Source organism: Dendropsophus ebraccatus, chromosome 10, assembly GCF_027789765.1.
Source record: "Dendropsophus ebraccatus isolate aDenEbr1 chromosome 10, aDenEbr1.pat, whole genome shotgun sequence".
Classification (NCBI taxonomy): Eukaryota; Metazoa; Chordata; class Amphibia; order Anura; family Hylidae; genus Dendropsophus; species Dendropsophus ebraccatus.
The window spans coordinates 12333684-12354792 of record NC_091463.1 but is presented as its reverse complement, the minus strand read 5'-3'; the positions used below and the strand labels follow the sequence as shown (position 1 = coordinate 12354792).

Sequence of the window (21109 nt, the reverse complement as noted above, 5' to 3'; positions counted from 1 at the left end):
TATAGGAGCAGTATTATAGTAGTTATGCACGAACTGGAGAGAAAGGAACCGCTGCACATCCCATCTAAGGCTGACACTAATGCCGCTAGGCCTATATTAAAAATCAACACCAGAGTGTCTGTATATGAATTGATCAAGCCATATTGCCCCGTGTACCACCGCGCAGGTCCTCTGGTCCACACGGGTCCCTACGCTAACTCCACACCGTGTCGGTCAGCGACCGCCAACCCCGCAAAGCGTGCACGTGCAGGGAAGGGAGGCCATGGAACGGCCCTGCAACCCCAATGTCACATATATAGTAGTTATATTCTTGTATATAGGAGCAGTATTATAGTAGTTATATTCTTGTATATAGGAGCAGTATTATAGTAGTTATATTCCTGTATATAGGAGCAGTATTATAGTAGTTATATTCCTGTATATAGGAGCAGTATTATAGTAGTTATATTCCTGTATATAGGGGGCAGTATTATAGTAGTTATATTCTTGTATATAGGAGCAGTATTATAGTAGTTATATTCTTGTATATAGGAGCAGTATTATAGTAGTTATATTCTTGTGCATAGGGGCAGTATTATAGTAGTTATATTCTTCTATTTAGGAGCAGTATTATAGTAGTTATATTCTTGTATATAGGAACAGTATTATAGTAGCTATATTCCTGTATATAGGGAGCCGTATTAAAGAGAACCAATCACGGCCGAAAATCAAAAAAATTTTTTTTCCTTATTGGATGTATATTGTCACTTTAAGAATATTTGTAAATATAATCAATCATTTTTATTGCCGCGTTTTCTAATTACAGACGTTTTACTTTCCTGCCTCGCGCCGGCGCCGGCCTTGCTGCAGGGATCAAGAGGATCAGGTAAAGTATAAGATACAGACTGCAAAGGCAGTCTGTATCTTCATAAATACACAAAATGAAGATACAGACTGCCTTTGCAGTCTGTATCTTATACTTTACCTGATTCTCTTGTTCGGTGCACGAAGGCCGGGCGCCGCCATCTTTAATACGTCACTTGCGTTCCAGCGGTGAAACGCAAAGTGACGTAATCAAGATGGCGGCGCCAGGCCTTCGTGCATCAAACAAGAGAATTGGGTAAAGGGATAAGATACAGACTGCAAAGGCAGTCTGTATCTTCATAGATAGACATAGGGAGAGATTACCTTTGATAATAGGGACAGTGATTTTTTGGTGATTGGTTCTCTTTAAAGTAGCTATAGTATTCTGCTGCTTTCGTCATATAAATAGTATGGACTATTAGGCTATGTTCACACTTCATAAGTTACGTATTAGTACCGCCATTGTTGCCGATTTGCAACAACGGCCATGATTACTACGTAACTTACGTAGTGCTGCCCTCTATGGAATTCAGGCCGGAGTGTATACACATAGTATACACTCTAGCCAGGATCTCTAGTGGCGCCGCAAGGAACTAACATGTCAGTTCACACAATGGAGCGGTAAATTCAGATGCGAGCGTGCACGGCCTGCATCCAAATTCAGTGGCAGTGAAGATCATCCGGATGGATGTAACTTATGGCTATTTAATTTTGATTCAGAAGTTATTCTTCTCCAGCCTCTAATAATGCTCTTCCGCTTCTGTGTCATGTGACAGGAATGTTATTACCTTGAGGGATGAAAACTATTTTATCTTCACTGTTATGTGTTGTGAATCTGATATTAGATATAATAAATCTTATTTTCATAATATAATAATAATAAGAAATGTTTTTTATGTACACAAAGGAGAATACAACAATATTTATCAGCCCCAGAGCCATGATAGAGAATATCAGGAGAGGAGCAAATTTGTATCCTGCACTACAACAGGCAATATTCCTACATGTATACATAGCAGAAAATAAGCCAAGACTATACATTGCTGACTCCTCTGGTGCTTTACAGCGTGTAATTTATAATACTGTTCCTATATAGGAAAAAAATGTGTGCATCCGCAGCTTCATAAAATTCAGTAGCTTTATTCATCGTCACAAAACATAAAATAACAAAGTAGTTAAAAGACACGCCGACGCGTTGCAGGGTGAGAACCCCTTAATCATGGCCATGATTAAGGGGTTCTCACCCTGCAACGCGTCGGCGTGTCTTTTAACTACTTTGTTATTTTATGTTTTGTGACGATGAATAAAGCTACTGAATTTTATGAAGCTGCGGATGCACACATTTTTTCCTATCTTGGATGATTCGGGTTGCGGTCTCCAATACCAGCACCCGCGAGCTTCCAAATCACGGAGATCCACACATCAGGTGAAGTTAGGCTGAGTGGGTGAGCTGACAACATTCCTCTTGTTTTACTGCTCCTATATACAAGAATATAACTGCTATAATACTGCTCCTATATACAAGAATATAACTGCTATAATACTGCTCCTATATACAAGAATATAACTGCTATAATACTGCTCCTATATACAAGAATATAACTGCTATAATACTGCTCCTATATACAAGAATATAACTACTATAATACTGCCTCCTATATACAAGAATATAACTACTATAATACTGCTCCTATATACAAGAATATAACTGCTATAATACTGCTCCTATATACAAGAATATAACTACTATAATACTACTCCTATATACAAGACTATAACTACTATAATACTGCCCCTATATACAGGAATATAACCACTATAATACTGCCCCTATATACAAGAATATAACTACTATAATACTGCTCCTATATACAGTAATATAACTACTATAATACTGCCCCCTATATACAGGAATATAACTACTATAATACTGCTCCTATATACAGAAATATAACTACTATAATACTGCTCCTATATACAGGGATATAACTACTATAATACTGCTCCTATATACAAGAATATAACTACTATAATACTGCTCCCTATATCCAAGAATATAACTACTATAATACTGCCCCCTATGTACCAGAATATAACTACTATAATACTGCTCCTATATACAAGAATATAACTACTATAATACTGCTCCTATATACAAGAATATAACTACTATAATACTGCTCCTATATACAAGAATATAACTACTATAATACTGCTCCTATATACAAGAATATAACTACTATAATACTGCTCCTATATACAAGAATATAACTACTATAATACTGCTCCTATATACATGAATATAACTACTATAATACTGCTCCTATATACAAGAATATAACTACTATAATACTGCTTCTATACACAAGAATATAACTACTATAATACTGCTCCTATATACAAGAATATAACTACTATAAGGCTATGTTCCCACTACGTAAATCACGGCAAATCGGCAACAACGGCCGTGATTTCTACTGAACTCACGTAGTGCTGCAGCCGAGGGAATCCCAGACGGAGTGTATACACATAGTATACACTCCAGCTGGGATCCCATTGAATGGCGGCCGCAGAAAACCTGACAGTGCACACGCTCCATTGTGAGTAGCAGTGAATTTGGATTCAGCGGCAGTGAAGATCTTTCGGGATGATCTTTGACACCGGCCGGTGTATTACTATGTGGGAACATGGCCTAATACTGCTCCTATTTACAAGAGTATATATATATGAGTGTGAGATCTTAACACCCGTTGCCCGGTTCATATACAGATATAATAGGATATATAGTATATGTGGAGTGCGGTATGTGTTATATAATACTGTATTGCTCGTATACAGTTAGTAACATATCATTTATGTAACATTAGGGGCACTTACATGAGCTGAATTCCCTGTATCCATTTATAGGCAGATTTATTTCATGCTGTGACTCACGGCTGCGTTCTCTGTGTGACACAGGAGATGATGTATGGGGCGCACATGGCGGTATACAGATGTACATACTGATCCTGGATTATTTATGTGCATGATTTATCCAGTGTGAATGGCTGAAAACATCTGCTTTATATTATATATACACATTGCTGGGTATCTGCCATAGACACAGGGGGCTCCACTGAGTCCAGCATGGATGGGCTGCCAGGGCTGTAGACCAGGGATGAGGTGGGGGAAGCTTCTGCGTACCTGGACCCCATTATGTAAAATGGCTCTATCTTTGGGGCAGGGTGGTCCCCATTATTAGGGATCATTGGTTCTTGCAGGTTACAGGTTGTCACTCCCTCCTCAGTGATGGAAATGATTGATGGTGTAAAATTAGAAGCCGCTCGTCCGTCAGGTATTATAGCAAGTCAGTCAGGATGAGCGTAGCATAGCCGGGGGTCAGATGGAATCCCCCAGACTACTTGTTTTTACGTCGTTTAACCGTGGCTAATCGTTCCTCAGGACGATCCACACAACATGTTTTATTAGTGAACAATTTATTACACGAACAGATATGCGAACGATCGTCGAACTACCAACAATAATTTTTCAACATGTTGAAAAACAAAAATGAACGATTTTTCATCGTTTGATCGTTGGGTGTTATTACACAGACAGATAATCGCTCATTTTCGATTGTTATATTGAATTCGCTTTGTATAATAGGACCTTCAGAGTCATGTCTCAATAGAGTCACCTGCACAATCCACCCTGGCCAGTGTGGGGGTCTCACCAGCTATCACCATGCCCTCAGCTTCTGTATTGTAAATACTTCTAAAGCAGTGGCGTAGCTACCATAGAGGCAGGGAAGGCAGTTGCTATGGGGCCCCTGGGAGGAGGGGGCCCGATGCACAGGGAAGATAACAGCCTCCTGTGTCCTTTTGCTTCATCCCTTATGTATTGCAGTGTGTAAGTAACCCAGTGTTCTCTTACATGCTGCAATGCAAAAAAGGGTTAAAGGGAACCGGTCCACGCGGGCACAGAGCCCGTCCGACCCCCCGGTGCAGCCCCCGGATACTTACCCTTTCTGGCGATTCCCGCTCCTGGAGCCGGTCCCGGGACGAAGATATCAGCGCCCGAAGCCGTGCACTCGCGCTGCAGAAAAGAGTCCGATGCCAATAGAGAACGGACTCATCTCAGGTACTTTGCATACATCGCATGCACGGCTTCGGATATCTTTGTCCCGGGACCGGCTCGAGGAGTGGGACTCGCCGGAAAGGGTAAGTATCCGGGGGCTGCACCGGGGGGGTCGGGCAGGCTCTGTGCCTGCGTCCCTGGTGACAGGTTCCCTTTAATAAGCTAAAGACAATTAGCTCTCTGCCTCACTGGTCTGATAACCCCTGACCTCTGCAGAAGCTCAGAGGTCAGAGGTTATCAGTGCAGGAGTAGTGAAGGAGAGAGCTAATTGTCTTTAGCTTAGTAACACTTTTTTGTGTTGCAGCATGTAAGAGAATACTGGGTCACTTACACACTGCAGTAAATAAGGGGTTGAGCAAAAGGTAGTCTGCTCCTGCACCTATGTATATAACCATGAGGCTCCTTATAGGCTGTTATAGGTAAATACAGTAGATAGCTACGCCCCTGTTCTAATGTACAGTATCACAGTGCCCACTGTACTGGCAATGGTTCCCCTACAAGGAGCCACAGAGCCCAAAATATCCCCAGGACCAGTAAGTGCTCCCAATATGCTACAAAGGCCCCAGTACAAGCCACAGTGTACCCAGTACCAGCTCCAATACCCTCCAGTGCCAGAGACAGTACAAGCCATAGTGCTCAATACTGGCCACAGTGTCTCCATTACTGATGACTGTGCTTCAATTACTGGTCAGAGGTCCATTACTGAACACATTGCCATCAGTACTTATTACAGTACGTCCTTTACAGATGACAGTGCTTCCAGTACCAATTACAGTGCCTCCAGTACCCATCAAAGTGTTCCCAGTACTTACCACAGTGCCTCTAGTACCCATTATAGTGCTCCCAGTACTTATCACAAGGCTCCCAGTATCATCACAATGCTCCCAGTACTTACAGATGACAATGCCCCTGGTACCCATCACATTGCCCCCAGTACCCATCACAGTGCCTGCAGTACTTATGTCAGTGCCCCCCACTGTCTTAGTGCCCCCAGTACCAGTCCTAGTGCCCCTTCATACTTCTTCAGCCTCCAGACTTCCTTTGGACATATATCTTGCATCCTTGGAGGAATCTGTAAGTTCACCGGGGGCACTGCTGGAGGTGCTGAGGGGGGCACTAACAGGCTACTATGTCTTGATAGAAGTATTTATATACAAGGTTAGTGCAGCAAATTGCAGGTTTGCCCACATTGTTGGAAATTTGAACTATGACTCTACGACCAGTACTGACCCCAGAGGTGTCCTGTACTGTCTCCCCTGAGGTGTCCTGTTTATCTGCCCTAAAAGTCAATGTGGGAAAACACCATAAGAAATACTGTGCAGAGCAGACTGCTTATACATGGGGTGACTGCACAGTACCGAGCACATCGTCACCACATAATAACAAATACTATGGCATGAGATCACACGGAGGATCGGGTGGAGTGAGGTGTCACCACATTCTGGGCTCCTATCAGCACATCGCACCACACCTTTTGATATCTCAGGGTCTCGGGGTGAAAGGAATTTAAGGAATGATTCGCTGAAGGTGTCGGACCAGATTCCTGCATTGTCAGGTTAGGGGAGGGGTTGGTGATGCTTCTGTACAGGTGTCTCCCGAGTCACATCTTCTGTGAGACAGGTGAGGAATGCAGAGTGACGTCCTACTGAGAGGGTCATGAGACCTGAAGGGATGTGATCAGAAGAGTGACGTCCTACCAAGATGGTCATGAGACCTGAAGAGATGTGATCACAAGAGTGACGTCCTATTGAGATGGTCATGAGACCTGAAGAGATGTGATCGCAAGAGTGACGTCCTTTCGATAGGGTAAAAAGGCCTGAAGGGATGTAATCACGAGAGTCACGTCCTACCAAGAGGGTCAGGACTCAGACCCGAAGAGATGTTATCATGAGAGTGACGTCCCTCCGATAGGGTAACAAGACCTGAAGGGATGCGATCACGAGAGTCACGTCCTACCGAGATGGTTATGAGACCTGAGGAGATGTGATCACAAGAGTGACGTCCCTCTGACAGGGTAAAAAGGGCTGAAGGGATGCAATCACGATAGTCACGTCCTACCAAGAGGGTCAGGAGTAGAGATGAGCGAACCGGGTTCGGGTTCGAGTCCATCCGAACCCGAACGATCGGCATTTGATTAGCGGTGGCTGCTGAAGTTGGATAAAGCCCTAAGGCTATGTGGAAAACATGGATATAGTCATTGGCTGTATCCATGTTTTCCAGACAACCTTAGAGCTTTATCCAAGTTCAGCAGCCCCAGCTAATCAAATGCCGATTGTTCGGGTTCGTCTGGACTCGAACCCGAACCCGGTTCGCTCATCTCTAGTCAGGAGACCCAAAGGGAAGTGATCATAAGAGTGACATCCTACCGAAAGGGTCACGAGACCTGAAGGGATGTGATCACTAGAGTGCTGTCCCACCAAGAGGGTCAGGAGACCCGAAGGGAAGTGATCTCGAGAGTGACGTCCTACTGAGAGGGTCACAAGGCCTGAAGGGATGGGATGTGTAACTGGGCCTGTAGATCCTGCACACTTGTAGGTTGTTGTAGCTGGGCCTGTAGATCCTGCACACTTGTAGGTAGCTGTAACTGGGCTTGTAGATCCTGCACACTTGTAGGTAGCTGTAACTGGGCCTGTAGATCCTGCACACTTGTAGGTTGTTGTAGCTGGGCCAGTAGATCCTGCACACTTGTTGGTTCCTGTAACTAGGCCTGTAGATCTTGCACACTTGTAGGTTTCTGTAGCTGGGCCTGTAGATCCTCCACACTTGTAGGTTGCTGTAGCTGGGCCTGTAGATCCTGCACACTTGTTTGTAGCAGTAGCTGGGCCTGTAGATCCTGCACACTTGTAGGTTTCTGTAGCTGGGCCTGTAGATCCTCCACACTTGTTGGTTCCTGTATCTGGGCCTGTAGATCCTGCACACCTGTAGGTAGCTGTAGCTGGGCCTGTAGGTCCTGCACACTTGTAGGTTGCTGTAGCTGGGCCTGTAGATCCTGCACACTTGTAGGTTGCTGTAGCTGGGCCTGTAGATCCTGCACACTTGTAGGTTGCTGTAGCTGGGCCTGTAGGTCCTGCACACTAGTAGGTTGCTGTAGCTGGTCCTGTAGATCCTCCACACTTGTTGGTTCCTGTATCTGGGCCTGTAGATCCTGCACACTTGTAGGTAGCTGTAGCTGAGCCTGTAGGTCCTGCACACTTGTAGGTTGCTGTAGCTGGGCCTGTAGATCCTGCACACTTGTAGGTTGCTGTAGCTGGGCCTGTAGATCCTGCACACTTGTAGGTAGCTGTAGCTGGGCCTGTAGGTCCTGCACACTAGTAGGTTGCTGTAGCTGGGCCTGTAGATCCTGCACACTTGCAGGTTGCTGTAGCTGGGCCTGTAGATCCTGTACATTTGCAGGTTGCTGTAGCTGGGCCTGTAGATCCTGTACACTTGCAGGTTGCTGTAGCTGGGCCTGTAGATCCTGTTGATCGGAACATTATGGGTGGCAATTTATTAAAACAACCATTCAGCTTCTCTCAGTCCAATGATGCATCTAGCAGTCTATTAACTAGGCAGTATGTCTTAGAGACATGTCTAGTAGTCAGTGACCTCTCACCAAGTACACTACCCAAAAGTAGCATCCAAGAGCCTTCTTATAGGACAGCGGGGGGAGACCCAGCATGTTATAAGACCTCACCTGTAATCATTATATTTCTGCCATAACAACATATAACCCCATGCAGCAATATGACATTTATGTCTGGATATAGTATTTTTTTCCAATAAAGGATGGCATAGCTATGAGACACTGATATACGGCCAGACATGGGACAGATGCTGTGTTTGTTTGGGACACTGCATGGAGGAGAACAGAATATAATGCAGTGTTACATAACAAAAGCGACAAAAACACAACAATGACATCACAAACAAAGACAACACAACGCTACACAGAGCGGCCGGCTGTAGGTATAGTCAGCAATGTGAATAGGATTAAAATTCCTGCATCGCACAATAGAGGCCTAAACCCTCCGGTCTGTTCACATGAACTACTTAAAAGTGATAGATAGATAGATAGATAGATAGATAGATAGATAGATAGATAGATAGATAGATAGACACAAAGTACAGCAGCACACTGCTAATGCTAAGGAATCTATTACAGGAAACTTTAATCTGCCGAATCAGACATGGATCAGCTGAAGAAATGATGACTGGTTGATTGTTGTCCTTAAACATGTTACACACATGGCTGTGTGTAATAGTGATACGTGGCTGCCAGCTGAGGAATGTGTAAAGTACAATAATAAAGTTACTATACAGCTTCTCCGCAGCCGCCGGAAGCTGTCTCTGCAGTGACAGCCTGCTCGGCCAATCACTGTCTCGACCAGTGAGCAGCCTGTCACTGCGCAGATGGCTTCAGCAGTTCCAGCGGTGGTCCTGTGAGCTCAGAGAAGCTAGAAGGACACCGGGGAGGGTGGACAGGTAAGTATATATTTACTGTATACAGTAATGGCTGCACGGACGATATATATACAGCCCTTGCTTCACAATCATCGAGCCGTCTGATAGTCTCGTTAAGCGAGCACAGATCTGCGCTCGCTTAGATTAAATGTTGTACCATGTAATACGGCCCAGACACATCCTGCTTAAGGGACTTTTACACGGGACGATTATCCTGCAAAAAATCGTTCCAATATAAACCATAATCTACTGGTGTAAATGCGGCAACAATCAAACTACTAATGAAAATCTGTTTGTATATCATTGATCGCATCTGTGTAGCCGACCTCAAAATCATCATTAATCTCCTCATCGTTCACAGTATATAGATACCAACACAATCATTTACAGAATATATACCAACACAATTACAATGGCATTAACCACTTTCCATAGCAATTTATCTTGTCGTCTAAACGCCTATTGTCACCTGTCGTTCGCTATATGAGCACTTTAGTGATTTATCTGTATGTGTAAAAGGACCCTTAGGGGGAGATTTATCAAACATGGTGCAAAGTGAAACTGGCTCTGTTGCCCCTAGCAACCAATCAGATTCCATCTTTCATTTTCCAAAGAGTTTGTGAGGAATGAAAGGTGGGATCTGATTGGTTGCTAGGGGCAACTGAGCCAGTTTCACTTTACACCATGTTTGATAAATCTCCCCCTTAGGGCACGAATACGAGATGCGATTATCGGCCATACTTAGCTGATTACCGACCAATAAGTCTTTTATTTAATAGGCACGATATCGGCTGATCGTTGATTTAAAACATGAACTAAAATCCTGATAACGATAATGAGGGTCTGCTGGCCGTTCTCTCCTATGGGCCCCCGGATGATGTAAAGATTGACTGGGCGGCCCCTCCGGCTGCTCTCCGCGGCCCTCACGCTCAATGTCACTGCATGTAATAGCACCGAGAGCGAGCGGAGAACAGGGAGCAAGTGGGCGCTGACCTGACCTGGGCCGTGTAAGAGTGATGTGTGGCCGGTCAAAAGATCCAGTCAGCCAAGGAGACGGCGTCTACTCATTGATCGGCTGATCGCTGGCTGTTTTACACCTGCCCATAATCTGGTGAACAAGCTTTCCTAAGACGTATTAAAGGGCCCATAGAGAAGCTGCCTGTCAGGGTATGATACTGTGGAGGCACTAGGGCCATGTACACACCTCACACTATGACCAGCTTCTCATGTGTCCATATTCCCAGCCTGACCAGAAGTCTGATGACCTGAGCTCAGCCCGGGTCACTGCTATCAGGCCGGGCCGCTGCCATCAGCCCAGGTCACTGCCATCAGCCCGGGCCACTGCCATCAGCCCGGGTCACTGCCATCAGGCCGGGTTACTGCCATCAGGCCGGGCCGCTGCCATCAGCTCGGGTCACTTCCATCAGCCCAGGTCACTGCCATCAGCCCGGGTCACTGCCATCAGCCCGGGTCACTGATATCAGCCCGGGCCACTGCCATCAGGCCAGGACTTTAACACAGGCGTAACACACGGAAGCCACCATTGTGCGCCATGTGTGCCCCAAAAATTGTATGCAACGAAAACCACAGAAATATACATCTATGTATCCGCTGAGCGTATACGTCACAGGGTCCTCTTGAGGTGTCATCCAGGTATCTATAGGTCTGCGCTCTATGGCCGTCTATACGCAGCCTCCACCACTCCCCGCCCTGATCTGCATTGTCAATAAGCTCCTATGGCTTCCTATACTGCGCTATGTGAAACCGGTGTCACACCCTCCTGCTGCAGAAACTCACCTCCTCCCCTCCCCCTCCCAGAGAAAAGTCAGCGACAGGTGGAAGAGTCTCAGTGCTGAGCGGCTCTTCCCCACGATCACTCTGCTCTCTATGGTCGTCCTGTGTCCCCGGAGGAGAGAAGCCCCAGTAACACGCTGGCCGTGGAATGACAGCAGCGCAGGTGAGACACCCCACCACCCCTGTGTATTCCGTCCTGGCAGCTTCAGGGTTAATTATATCACTTCTCATGCTTTAAACTTTAGCCAAAGTTTTAGATACCAAAGAGGGAGGAGGGGGGCGACGTGCCCGGTTATTATAGGGTCATAAGTGTGTTCTGTACGTTATATTATAGCGTATTATACACCCTTTGCCCCGCGCTGTATATACCTTGCACTATGATCTCTGGGGTTTCCGAGGCGGAAAGAGATTAATCTTTTAAGACTGGATTAACAATGGCGGACGTCCTATCTGACCCTTCTCATATCAGACGTATGGGAAACTGTCACTTTTCCTACAACTACAACTCCCAGCATGCCCTCGTAGCCTTCTGTCTGTAACCCCTAACCTATAGCTCTCCAGCTGCTGTAAAACTACAACTCCCAGCATGCCCTCATAGCCTTCTGTCTGTAACCCCTAACCTGTAGCTTTCCAGCTGTTACAAAACTACAACTCCCAGCATTCCCTCGTAGCCTTCCGTCAGTAACTCCTAACCTGTAGTTCTCCAGCTGCTTTAAAACTACAACTCCCAGCATGCCCTCATAGCCTTCTGTCTGTAACCCCTAACCTATAGGTCTCCAGCTGCTGCACAACTACAACTCCCAGTATGCCTTCACAGCCTTCTGTCTGTAACTCTTAACCTGTAGCTCTCCAGCTGTTACAAAACTACAACTCCCAGCATGCCCTACCTTTAGGATACAGCTTCAGGCAATAATGTGTTAAATGTAAATTAGAAGACATTTGGTTCTGAGCATTGCTAGATGTGTAACCTGAATAGTTAGCTAAGGGGGGCAGGTTGTTTTGTTCACCTCCAGTGGGCTTAGGGATAGGGGTACAGATGCCATAGGTCTGGCCCCCTGATATCCAGGACCTTCACCATTACCCAAAATAGGGGCTGGCTACAAAGAGCGTCTCTCACTGTGGAGGACCCCAGGCAGCCATGTATTACATGCCAGCCCATTGATTTCATTGGGCGCTGTGTAATACCTCACTTGCCCTGTGGTGGCGCTGTAGGGAAATTGAACACTTGCTGCCACAGCAGGACGTTCTGTACTCAGTTTATTTATTGTGATATTTTCTAACAAAAAGTAGAGTTTCCCTTTTGGCTGGGTTCACACTACGTATATTTCAGTCAGTATTGTGGTCCTCATATTGCAACCAAAACCAGGAGTGGATTAAAAACACAGAAAGGCTCTGTTCACCCAATGTTAAAAATTGAGTGGATGGCCGCCATATAACAGTAAATAACGGCCATTATTTCAATACAACAGCCGTTGTTTTAAAATACCAGCAAATATTTGCCATTAAATGGCGGCCATCCACTCAATTTCACCATTGTGTGAACAGAGCCTTTCTGTGTTTTCAATCCACTCCTGGTTTTGGTTGCATTATGAGGACGACAATATTGACTGAAATATACGTAGTGTGAACCCAGTTAAGCTACAGGTGTCAAACTCCCAAAAACTACCATTCCCATCATGCCTGGGCAGCGGAAGCTTTACCTATCCAGGCATGATGGGGATTGTAGTTTTGCAATAGCTTGAGAGATGCAGTTTGACACCCGTGCTTTAAGCTGTCGTGAAGGTTCACCTTTAAGTCCAGGTTCATATAAGGTTGATAATGTCGCAAGGCTCATCCCGGGGAACCAGCCGCAGCGGCCTCCCCAGCACCGCCCGCACCTAATGTCTTCCTGAAGGGAAAGGGAAGAACAGGCGACAGCAGCGAGTGCATTATTTATCTGGGGAGGGATCTGATGACTGTGTAATGAGGAAAAGCTGCGTCTGCGGTTACCACACTGCCATGGTGTATATACAGTGTATATACCAGCTCCATCTGGCTGATAACAGAGGAGAATAGACTGTATTCACCTGGGGGGGGGGGGGGCACTGTAGAGCAAAAGGGTCAGAATCACGGCCCTCCAGCTGTTGCAAAACTACAATTCCCGTCACCAGGCATGATGGGAATTGTAGCTTTGGAAGAGCTGGACCTGGCTGATAACAGGGAACAATAGACTGTATTCACCTGCACAGTAACTGGAGAGAATACAGACTATGTGTGGTATAAAGGATGGCAGAATAATCCCTTTAAATAAAAATGGCCGCCGCACATGGGGGCTGCGTACACCTTGGTATATCACCTCACTTCTCCCACGGTGTCAGTGCTGTTGCCCGGGGTTGTGTTTCAGGATGAGTCTCCCTGCTGACTGTCTCCATTACATAACCCTGAGCTGTCTCGTAACGCTCTAATAGCTGCTAATGACGCCGCCGGTTTATAGAGTCGTTTCACTAGTCACACATGATGCACGTGGATCCAACATGGCTGCCGCGGCTAATGGTGTCAGGCCTGGAGCGAATAGGTCATGGGTGCGCAGTGCCCCAATGTTACCTGTCCATAGGGCTGCATATAAGGGGTTATTGGGGAGACATAGGGGGCGCTCTATGCATCCTCCAGGTGTGTTTATTCTAATGGTCTTTACCAATGTATAGACAGGTGTTATGGTAGCGGTGTGGATGTGGCGGCACTAAGATATGGGTATGGTTTGGAAAAGCACTATGACATGGGCACAAATAGGAGAGGTGGTATAACATGGGCATGGATGGGGCATCCCTACTGGCATGGGGACGTTAGTCAGTAGCATGTTACAGGTGGCAGTATATGGCGCATGGCGCTATTATTGGTTAGGTCGGTATGTAATCGTCCAGCCTGATCTGGACACAACCAGTTTTGCAGCAGTCCTATGTAAGCCCCTTATACCTTACAGTGGCCGGGGCCTGTGATGCCCTCAGGACTTATTAGGACTAATGCAGAGTAACCGGCCGTCCTAAATCACAACCAGTTTGGGCAGCTCAGTGTCAGGTAGTTATGGTGTAGCCTCTGCCATCCTGCCCGGCCTGTTCCTCCTGTGGCACTCACCCTCCTTCTGCCCGGATAACAATGGGGTCACTGATGACGAATGACAAACAAGTCTCTGATCCACGGCTAAGGTAGTCAGTAATGGAGACTCCCGACACATAACAAACTGCCCAATGTGAACAGCAACTATACCAATGCAATGGCTCCTCCGACCCTCTTATATCTGTGAGGAAGGAACCATTGTGCCAGAAACAGGTAGGATGGGAACTTGTGGAGCTGAGCTACCATTACAGGGCTCCTCCAGGACTAGAAAACATGGCTCCACTCCTGTTCTCAGTCTGGGTGCGGTGTTGCAGTTCAGTTCCTTTGATGTGCAGATGTAATACCACACACAACCTGATGACAGGGGTGGCGCTGCTTCTGTGTATAATCCTTTATAACTATTTGTTTTATCCTTGTTAAATCCTGACAGCAGGACGTGCATAGGAGAATGAGGCTTCCATTCCTTCTGTTACTTGGCTTAGATACAAAGGCTTAGCTACACAAGCTCAGCAGATGATATCAAACGTGAGAGGTTTAGGTACAGTCTGCTGAGTTAATGTATCACACATGAGTTTTAGATACACTGGCTAAACAAACCATATCACACACAATGCGCTTAGAAACACAAGCCCAGCAGATAGGCTCGAGCTGTCCATACACATCAGATCAGCTCCCAGCCTGCACTGACAGCTTTGTAGTTTTGCCTCAGGTTGAAAACCAGCCTGTGATCTTTGGTGGGACTGAGGGGTTCCCCATGCTAGAAAATGAGAGGAGGATCGGAAACAATGGATTGCATTTGCCCTGTCCTTTTGTTCTTGAGGACCAAAGCCGCCAGAGGGTCTGAAGCCAACAGCCTCGCTCCATTGAGAACACATGCACGCTCAGTTAAGCCGAACGTGCATGTGTATCAAGGGATTAAGACCAATAGCTGCTGGCCAAATGAACTGCATGGCCAACTTTAGATACAAACATGATAAGCTTAGATACACTGGCTCAGCAGCTTAGTCTTAAAGGGGTACTCCAGATAAATTTGTGTTCTTTCAAATGAAATGGTTTCAGAAAGTTATATATAGATTTGTCAATTACTTCTTTTTAAAAATATCCAGTCTTCAAGTACTTATCAGCTGGTGTATGTCCTGTTGGAAGTGCTGTATTCTTTCCAGCTCTCTGCTGCCACCTCTGTTCATGTCAGGAACTGTCCAGAGCAGCAGCAAATCCCCATAGAAAACCTCTCCTGCTCTGGACAGTTCCTGGCATGGACAGAGGTGGCAGCAGAGAGCACTGTGTCAGACTGGAAACAATACACCACTTCCTGCAGGACATACAGCAGCTGATAAGTATGGGAATACTAGAGATTTTTTTTTAAATAAAAGTAAATTGCAAATCTATATAACTTTCTGAAACCAGTTGATTTGAAAAAATAAAAGATTTTGACCGGAGTTCCCGTTTAATGCCAAAACACAATAGTGAAGGTATCCCAGGTATCACATACACATCATATACTGAGCGCTCGCCCTGTTTGCTCAGTAAAGCTTTGGCGTTGTGTTCAGGTTCATTGGCTCAAGCTAAACCTGTAAGTAAACAGAGTGCAGGGAGTGCATGACATACAGATCAAGTCGGGGGGGGGGGGGGGGGGGGGGAGATAGACGTCACTCTCTATGTCAGTGTTTTCCCGCTGATCCAAAACTACAACTCCCAGCCTTCAGCTGTCACCGCATGTTTGGAATTTTGCAGCAGGTTGGAAAATGCCGCTGTCATAACGTTCCGTATCTAATCCATCATTTTAAGGGATAATCCTGGTGTCGCTGGCACTGCTGGGCCATTCACTAATATGGTGACCTGATTCCATTCCTCGCACACGCCTCGGTGACTCAAGGAGATACGGAATATTCTAATGTAATCTATAGTGAGTAGGGAAGGCTGGAAGTTTCGTAGGAGTGGCTGCGGATTATGATCTACATTATATTCTGTCTGACCTGTCGGAAGATAAATGCACCTGATCTATATGATGTCCCTAAAGCATCGATGGCGACCCTTGGCCCTCCGGCGGTTGCAGAATGTAAAATACCCAGCTAGCTCAGTCGGTAGAGCATGAGACTAACCCCAGGGCCTCACTTACTTCCCTGGACGTGGGTTTGAGCCCCACTTACTTCCCTGGACGTGGGTTTGAGCCCCACGTTGGGCGGCTAATCGTCTCTCTTCTTTTCTGGCTGTGCTTACTTCCATCACTGCACCAAACACATTGCAGGGTCTCTCCCCAACACAGAGAACCTTTAAGTATGTTATAGGACTAAATAAGAGGACACAGTGAGAGGTTAGATCCGAGGAAATATTACTTTACTGAAAGAGTAGTAGATGCTTGGAACAAACTTCCAGCAGATGTGCATACAATAACAGACTGACTGGGCTAAACATATATCTATCCTAAGATAATTAGAAGGGAAATGCTAAAAGGGCCGACTAGATGGACCAGGGTTTTTTTTTCTGCTGACAATCTGTTTCTAAAACTACAATTCCCATCATGCCTGAAGGCTTTGGCTGTAGTTTTGCAACAGCTGAGCAGCTAAAGGGTTCTCTATCGCTGCCCTAAAGGATGACGCCATGGGGTCGAGTATGTAGGAGTGGGCCTGATGTCCTTTTAACTAACAGAATTCTGTAGGAACGTCGGGTAGATGGGCTAGCTTCATGGCTGGTGCATTCTGGGTTGTAAACTGCGGCCCTCTAAATGAGTGTTTATAAAGGCTGAGGCGATACAAACCTATGAAATGTGTAAGGAGGTCGAGTCATCATTACTCCTCCATGAGGCGCGGTGAACGTTCCCGATGTATTGTAGGAGCACGCGGCTGTATAACATTACTGTACTGTAATAACCGGTCTCTGAGACTTTTAAGTTGACTGGATTGGATTTTATGGGCTGGCTTAGTTTTACTGCCTTTCTACTATAGATTTATATGATTTCTCTTGCCCTGCACCCTTTCTCTGGGACGTTCTTCCTCGAGCATCTTCCAAGTTTTGCTATCGATATAAAAGGGGGGGGGGGGGGTCCTTCCTCAGATCTGTTGGGTTATCGACTAGAGAATGCCAAGTTTACTCTGTGCTCTCCATAAGGCGGCATGTGCCGAGGGTTGAGTGGTTCTTGCTCTTTTATATGGATCAATGAACCGAATGAAGCCATTAGTCACGAGGATGGAATGTAGGACACAAGATACGGGTCCGGTTCTCGCCCTTATAGTCACTTCTGTTTATCGAGACTTTATATATAGGACGCTGATCTTATGTCTTTGTTTGTCTAGATTTAGGATTAAAAAAACAAAAAAAGTACAAATTAAACGAAAGGGTAGGCATAGTGATTCCCTGTATATCGGAAGGATACAGGATATTGGTCTTTGATTATATGATGATTTTCCATTCTTACCCCTCTATAGGTGTTGCTTTCAATAGAGAACCTTCAGCTGCTTAACTAAAGCCAAGACGAGACGTCACATGTCCAAGATGGATAAAGGAGCCACAGTCCAGAACCCCTACGCCAATGTCAGCATCCCTCGGGCCCAGCTGAAGAGCAGCTTTGTCCGGGACACACTTGGTGCAGATCTCGATGGGGTAGTTATTACCAACCCCTCAGCGGTGCCAACTTACCCCACTTACATTACACAGGAAGCCCCCGGCAGCAACAACAACCCAACCTCCATCCCAACCACCGACTACAAAATCCACACGCAGGATTCCTGGAGAAGACCTTACAACCCATATGCCGGGGATAAGTCTCAAAACGGAGGCCAAACCGAGCCCATGTACACCATCGACCTGGACAAACACTACAAAGATGTGAACCAAGAAGAGAAACCATGCTGCTGCTATCCTTGCTGTAAATGCTGTTCGTGCTGCAGGAATTCCTGCTGCGTCGTCTCCTAATACGCGGCGACCGTCTCCTGAGCCACAAAACAAAAAATGACTCCGGGTTGTTCCTTATTGTATTGGACTTGAACGTGAATTTTAAGGAGATCTCCTTATTCCAGTTCTCTGGCTCCTATCTACCTTTGTAAACCAATGTTAAGTGCAATGACGAGGGACTGGTCTACGTCTCGGGTGTAGACTCGGTTGCCAAATTAAGCTCGAGGTAATATCGAAAAGCAAAAACTATCGGGTCTACCTGTGGATTATTATTTTTTATTTTTTATTGTAATGATCTAGTATTTACGATGCCAACACATGTCAATCATCAAGAAATATGGACTCTAGTTATTGTTGGGATTTTGATCCATGAACCAAGACCCCCAACCTGGATTACATAAATTCCTAGATGCTACTTTGTACCAGTCGTATAACTGAAGGGGACGATTACTTTTACTCCATTTCACCAACACCTCAAATACAACACTATGCACACCTCACATTCCCACCGCACACAAGCCTCTACAGACTTATCATGTCTGACGTATCTTTGGTGATATATAGAGATGGGCAAATCTTGACCATGCTCGGGTTTCTCCGCACCTGAACACACAAGTTGCAGCCATAGGGAGTCCTGAAAAACATGGATACAGCCTATGACCTATGGCTGTATCCATGATTTCCAGGACTCCCTATGACTGTATCCATAATTTCCAGACAGCCTTAGGATTGCATCCAACTTTTCCCGTCACCAGTAATAAAAAGCAGAGTGCTCGGGCTAGGATAAACTTTGAGATTTGCCTATCTCTGGTGAAACAGTCTAGAAGTGACCATCCCCTTGAAGTTCTATGCTCACAGTATTTCATTGCTATAAGAATGCAGCACTCCGGTAGCAGATCAGATGTAAGCGTCTGGCTAAAATCTGCAATTTGAAGGAACAATATTTTTAAGAGATTAAAAACCTACATTGTAAAGATGGACGTTCAACGTTCTCTAAACTGAAAAAAATACTGAATTTTAATTTGTATAAAAACAAAAAAAAAATATATATATAATATGTATATCGTAAGGGAGAGGAATATAAGATTTGGCGTGCTCGGCGGGATTCATCATTAGAGTTGACGTTCAGCAGCAAAAGAATCTGATGGAAAGCCACAACTCCGTCTGGGAATGTCTTGAGAGAGATGGTCAGTCTACAACACTGCACCGTTATATAATATTACAGCACCATGGTCGTCCTTTGTGGAGGCAGTTCTGCCGTCTTGTCCTGGTGAAGTATCTCTTTGACTTTGTTTTTATTAATAGTATAAAAAAATTCTTCAGAAACTGATGCTCCTGATTACCCGAAAGGACTCATCGAGCTTCTCAGGACTTCAAAGTGTTAATATATATATGGCCTATAATGAAGCCAGCTCTCAAGTGTGCAATGCCATTACCTTTTATATGTACTTGTTATTAAATCTGATACCGTAAATAACCATGTTGGGTTTTCCAGTTGTTTCTTATTAAGATGGTAGGCCATTGTTCCTTTACTAGGAAGTCTAGTATATTGGGTGCCTTAGATCACCCTCCCAAGAAGTGGTGGACCCCAAGAGTAGGATCTTATTACACCTTGTGATTATCGGAAGAAGTGGCTGATATTGCCCTGTGTATTTGGGCTAGTGATCACGCTTTAGGCGTGAACTATGGACGACCTAGGGTGCGTTGGCTGCACATCTCCCTGAGTAATAGGAAATGAACGACCAAAGGATGTAAGAAAGACCTGGATCGATTGATTGGCCTAGCAACGTAACTGATCGGACCTTGTGAAGTCATTGTAGGAGAGTGGCGATCACAGAGATCATTGCACCGTTACAGACTGTCTTAGGCCATTCAGAGGCCGCTCCTATGCAGGACAGACATATCTGGAATGACAGGAAAGTTTCCCATCTCTCGGGCTGTATTGACTTTTCCCTTTGTTTGCTCACTATCTCTGACATAATCTGTAGTCAAACACCGGCCTATCTCTGTGTCACTGTTCCTCCATCGTTCCCTGGGTAAATAGCATTGTGCTCTTTTTAAAAAATATTTTTGCTTTTTAAAATTGTTAGATTTTCGCCAACATGGAGGTAAAGGCAGTGCCCCATGGGAAAAACAAACCGTCAGATGAGCGTGCAGGACGGCGAGTGTTCAAGCCTGGAGGCGGAGAGAGAGGAGTCACAACTTCTTGCAGGGAGGAATTTTATGGCTTAAATGTGAAATAAAATCCCTCGTAAAATCTCACGATGGTGATGACTATATTTGTGCACGCAGCCTGCCGCCCATCTACATATACTGGCGGAGCCCAAGGCTTGTAAGTGAGCATTTTACAATATGCAAAAATATATGCAAATGGTTAGACTGGTTATGGGAGAATTTTACTACAAAGTGAATGGAACGATGAAGAAGGTAAACGGGTGACATCATGGTGTTTATACAGGGAGTCTGCTGTGTAGGCACAGACATGCTATATGTACGTGTGTGTGTGTGTGTGTGTGTATATATGTATATATATATATATATATATATATACATATTGGGGGACATGTATGAAAAGGTGTAAATGCCCTTTTTTAGGGGCAGATGGGGCAGAGCAACGTAAAAATATTCGCAAATGGTATTTTTGCAAATTTTTTTTCCGCATCTGCGCCACCTTCACCAGTGGGTCACCGCATTACGGGGGGGTTCGGCTGCACACAGAGGGGGAGCAGCCTCTGCGTGCGCCGCATTTATCATTTTTTCAGTGGAAAAATTATACTAGGTTTTTGCACGGACGAGCTCCATGCGATCGTGATTTATGTAGAGGTAATGCGCCTCTACATAAATCCCCTGAGCTGCGGGGACATTTGTAAGCCCGGCGTAAAAAATGTCAGACTTCATAAATGTCCCCCATTGTCTGTAAGATCTCTTCTTG

At 45.3% G+C, this 21109-nt stretch overlaps 1 protein-coding gene across 5 annotated transcripts in view; it reads left to right on the top strand.

Annotated features, from left to right (window-relative positions):
• Positions 1-19657, top strand: part of CYSRT1 (cysteine rich tail 1) — a 157577-nt gene extending 137920 nt beyond the window's left edge. For 3 of the 5 annotated variants that reach the window (XM_069986423.1, XM_069986422.1, XM_069986424.1), the window contains one exon: positions 17712-19657. In XM_069986423.1, coding sequence (XP_069842524.1) covers positions 17770-18198 — 429 coding nt within the window. In that variant the 5' untranslated portion in view covers positions 17712-17769 and the 3' untranslated portion in view covers positions 18199-19657. Of the gene's footprint in view, positions 1-11222; positions 11357-17711 lie in introns of those variants that run through there. The other 2 variants (XM_069986421.1, XM_069986425.1) reach the window with 2 other exon arrangements.
• The last annotated feature ends 1452 nt before the right edge of the window (positions 19658-21109 follow it).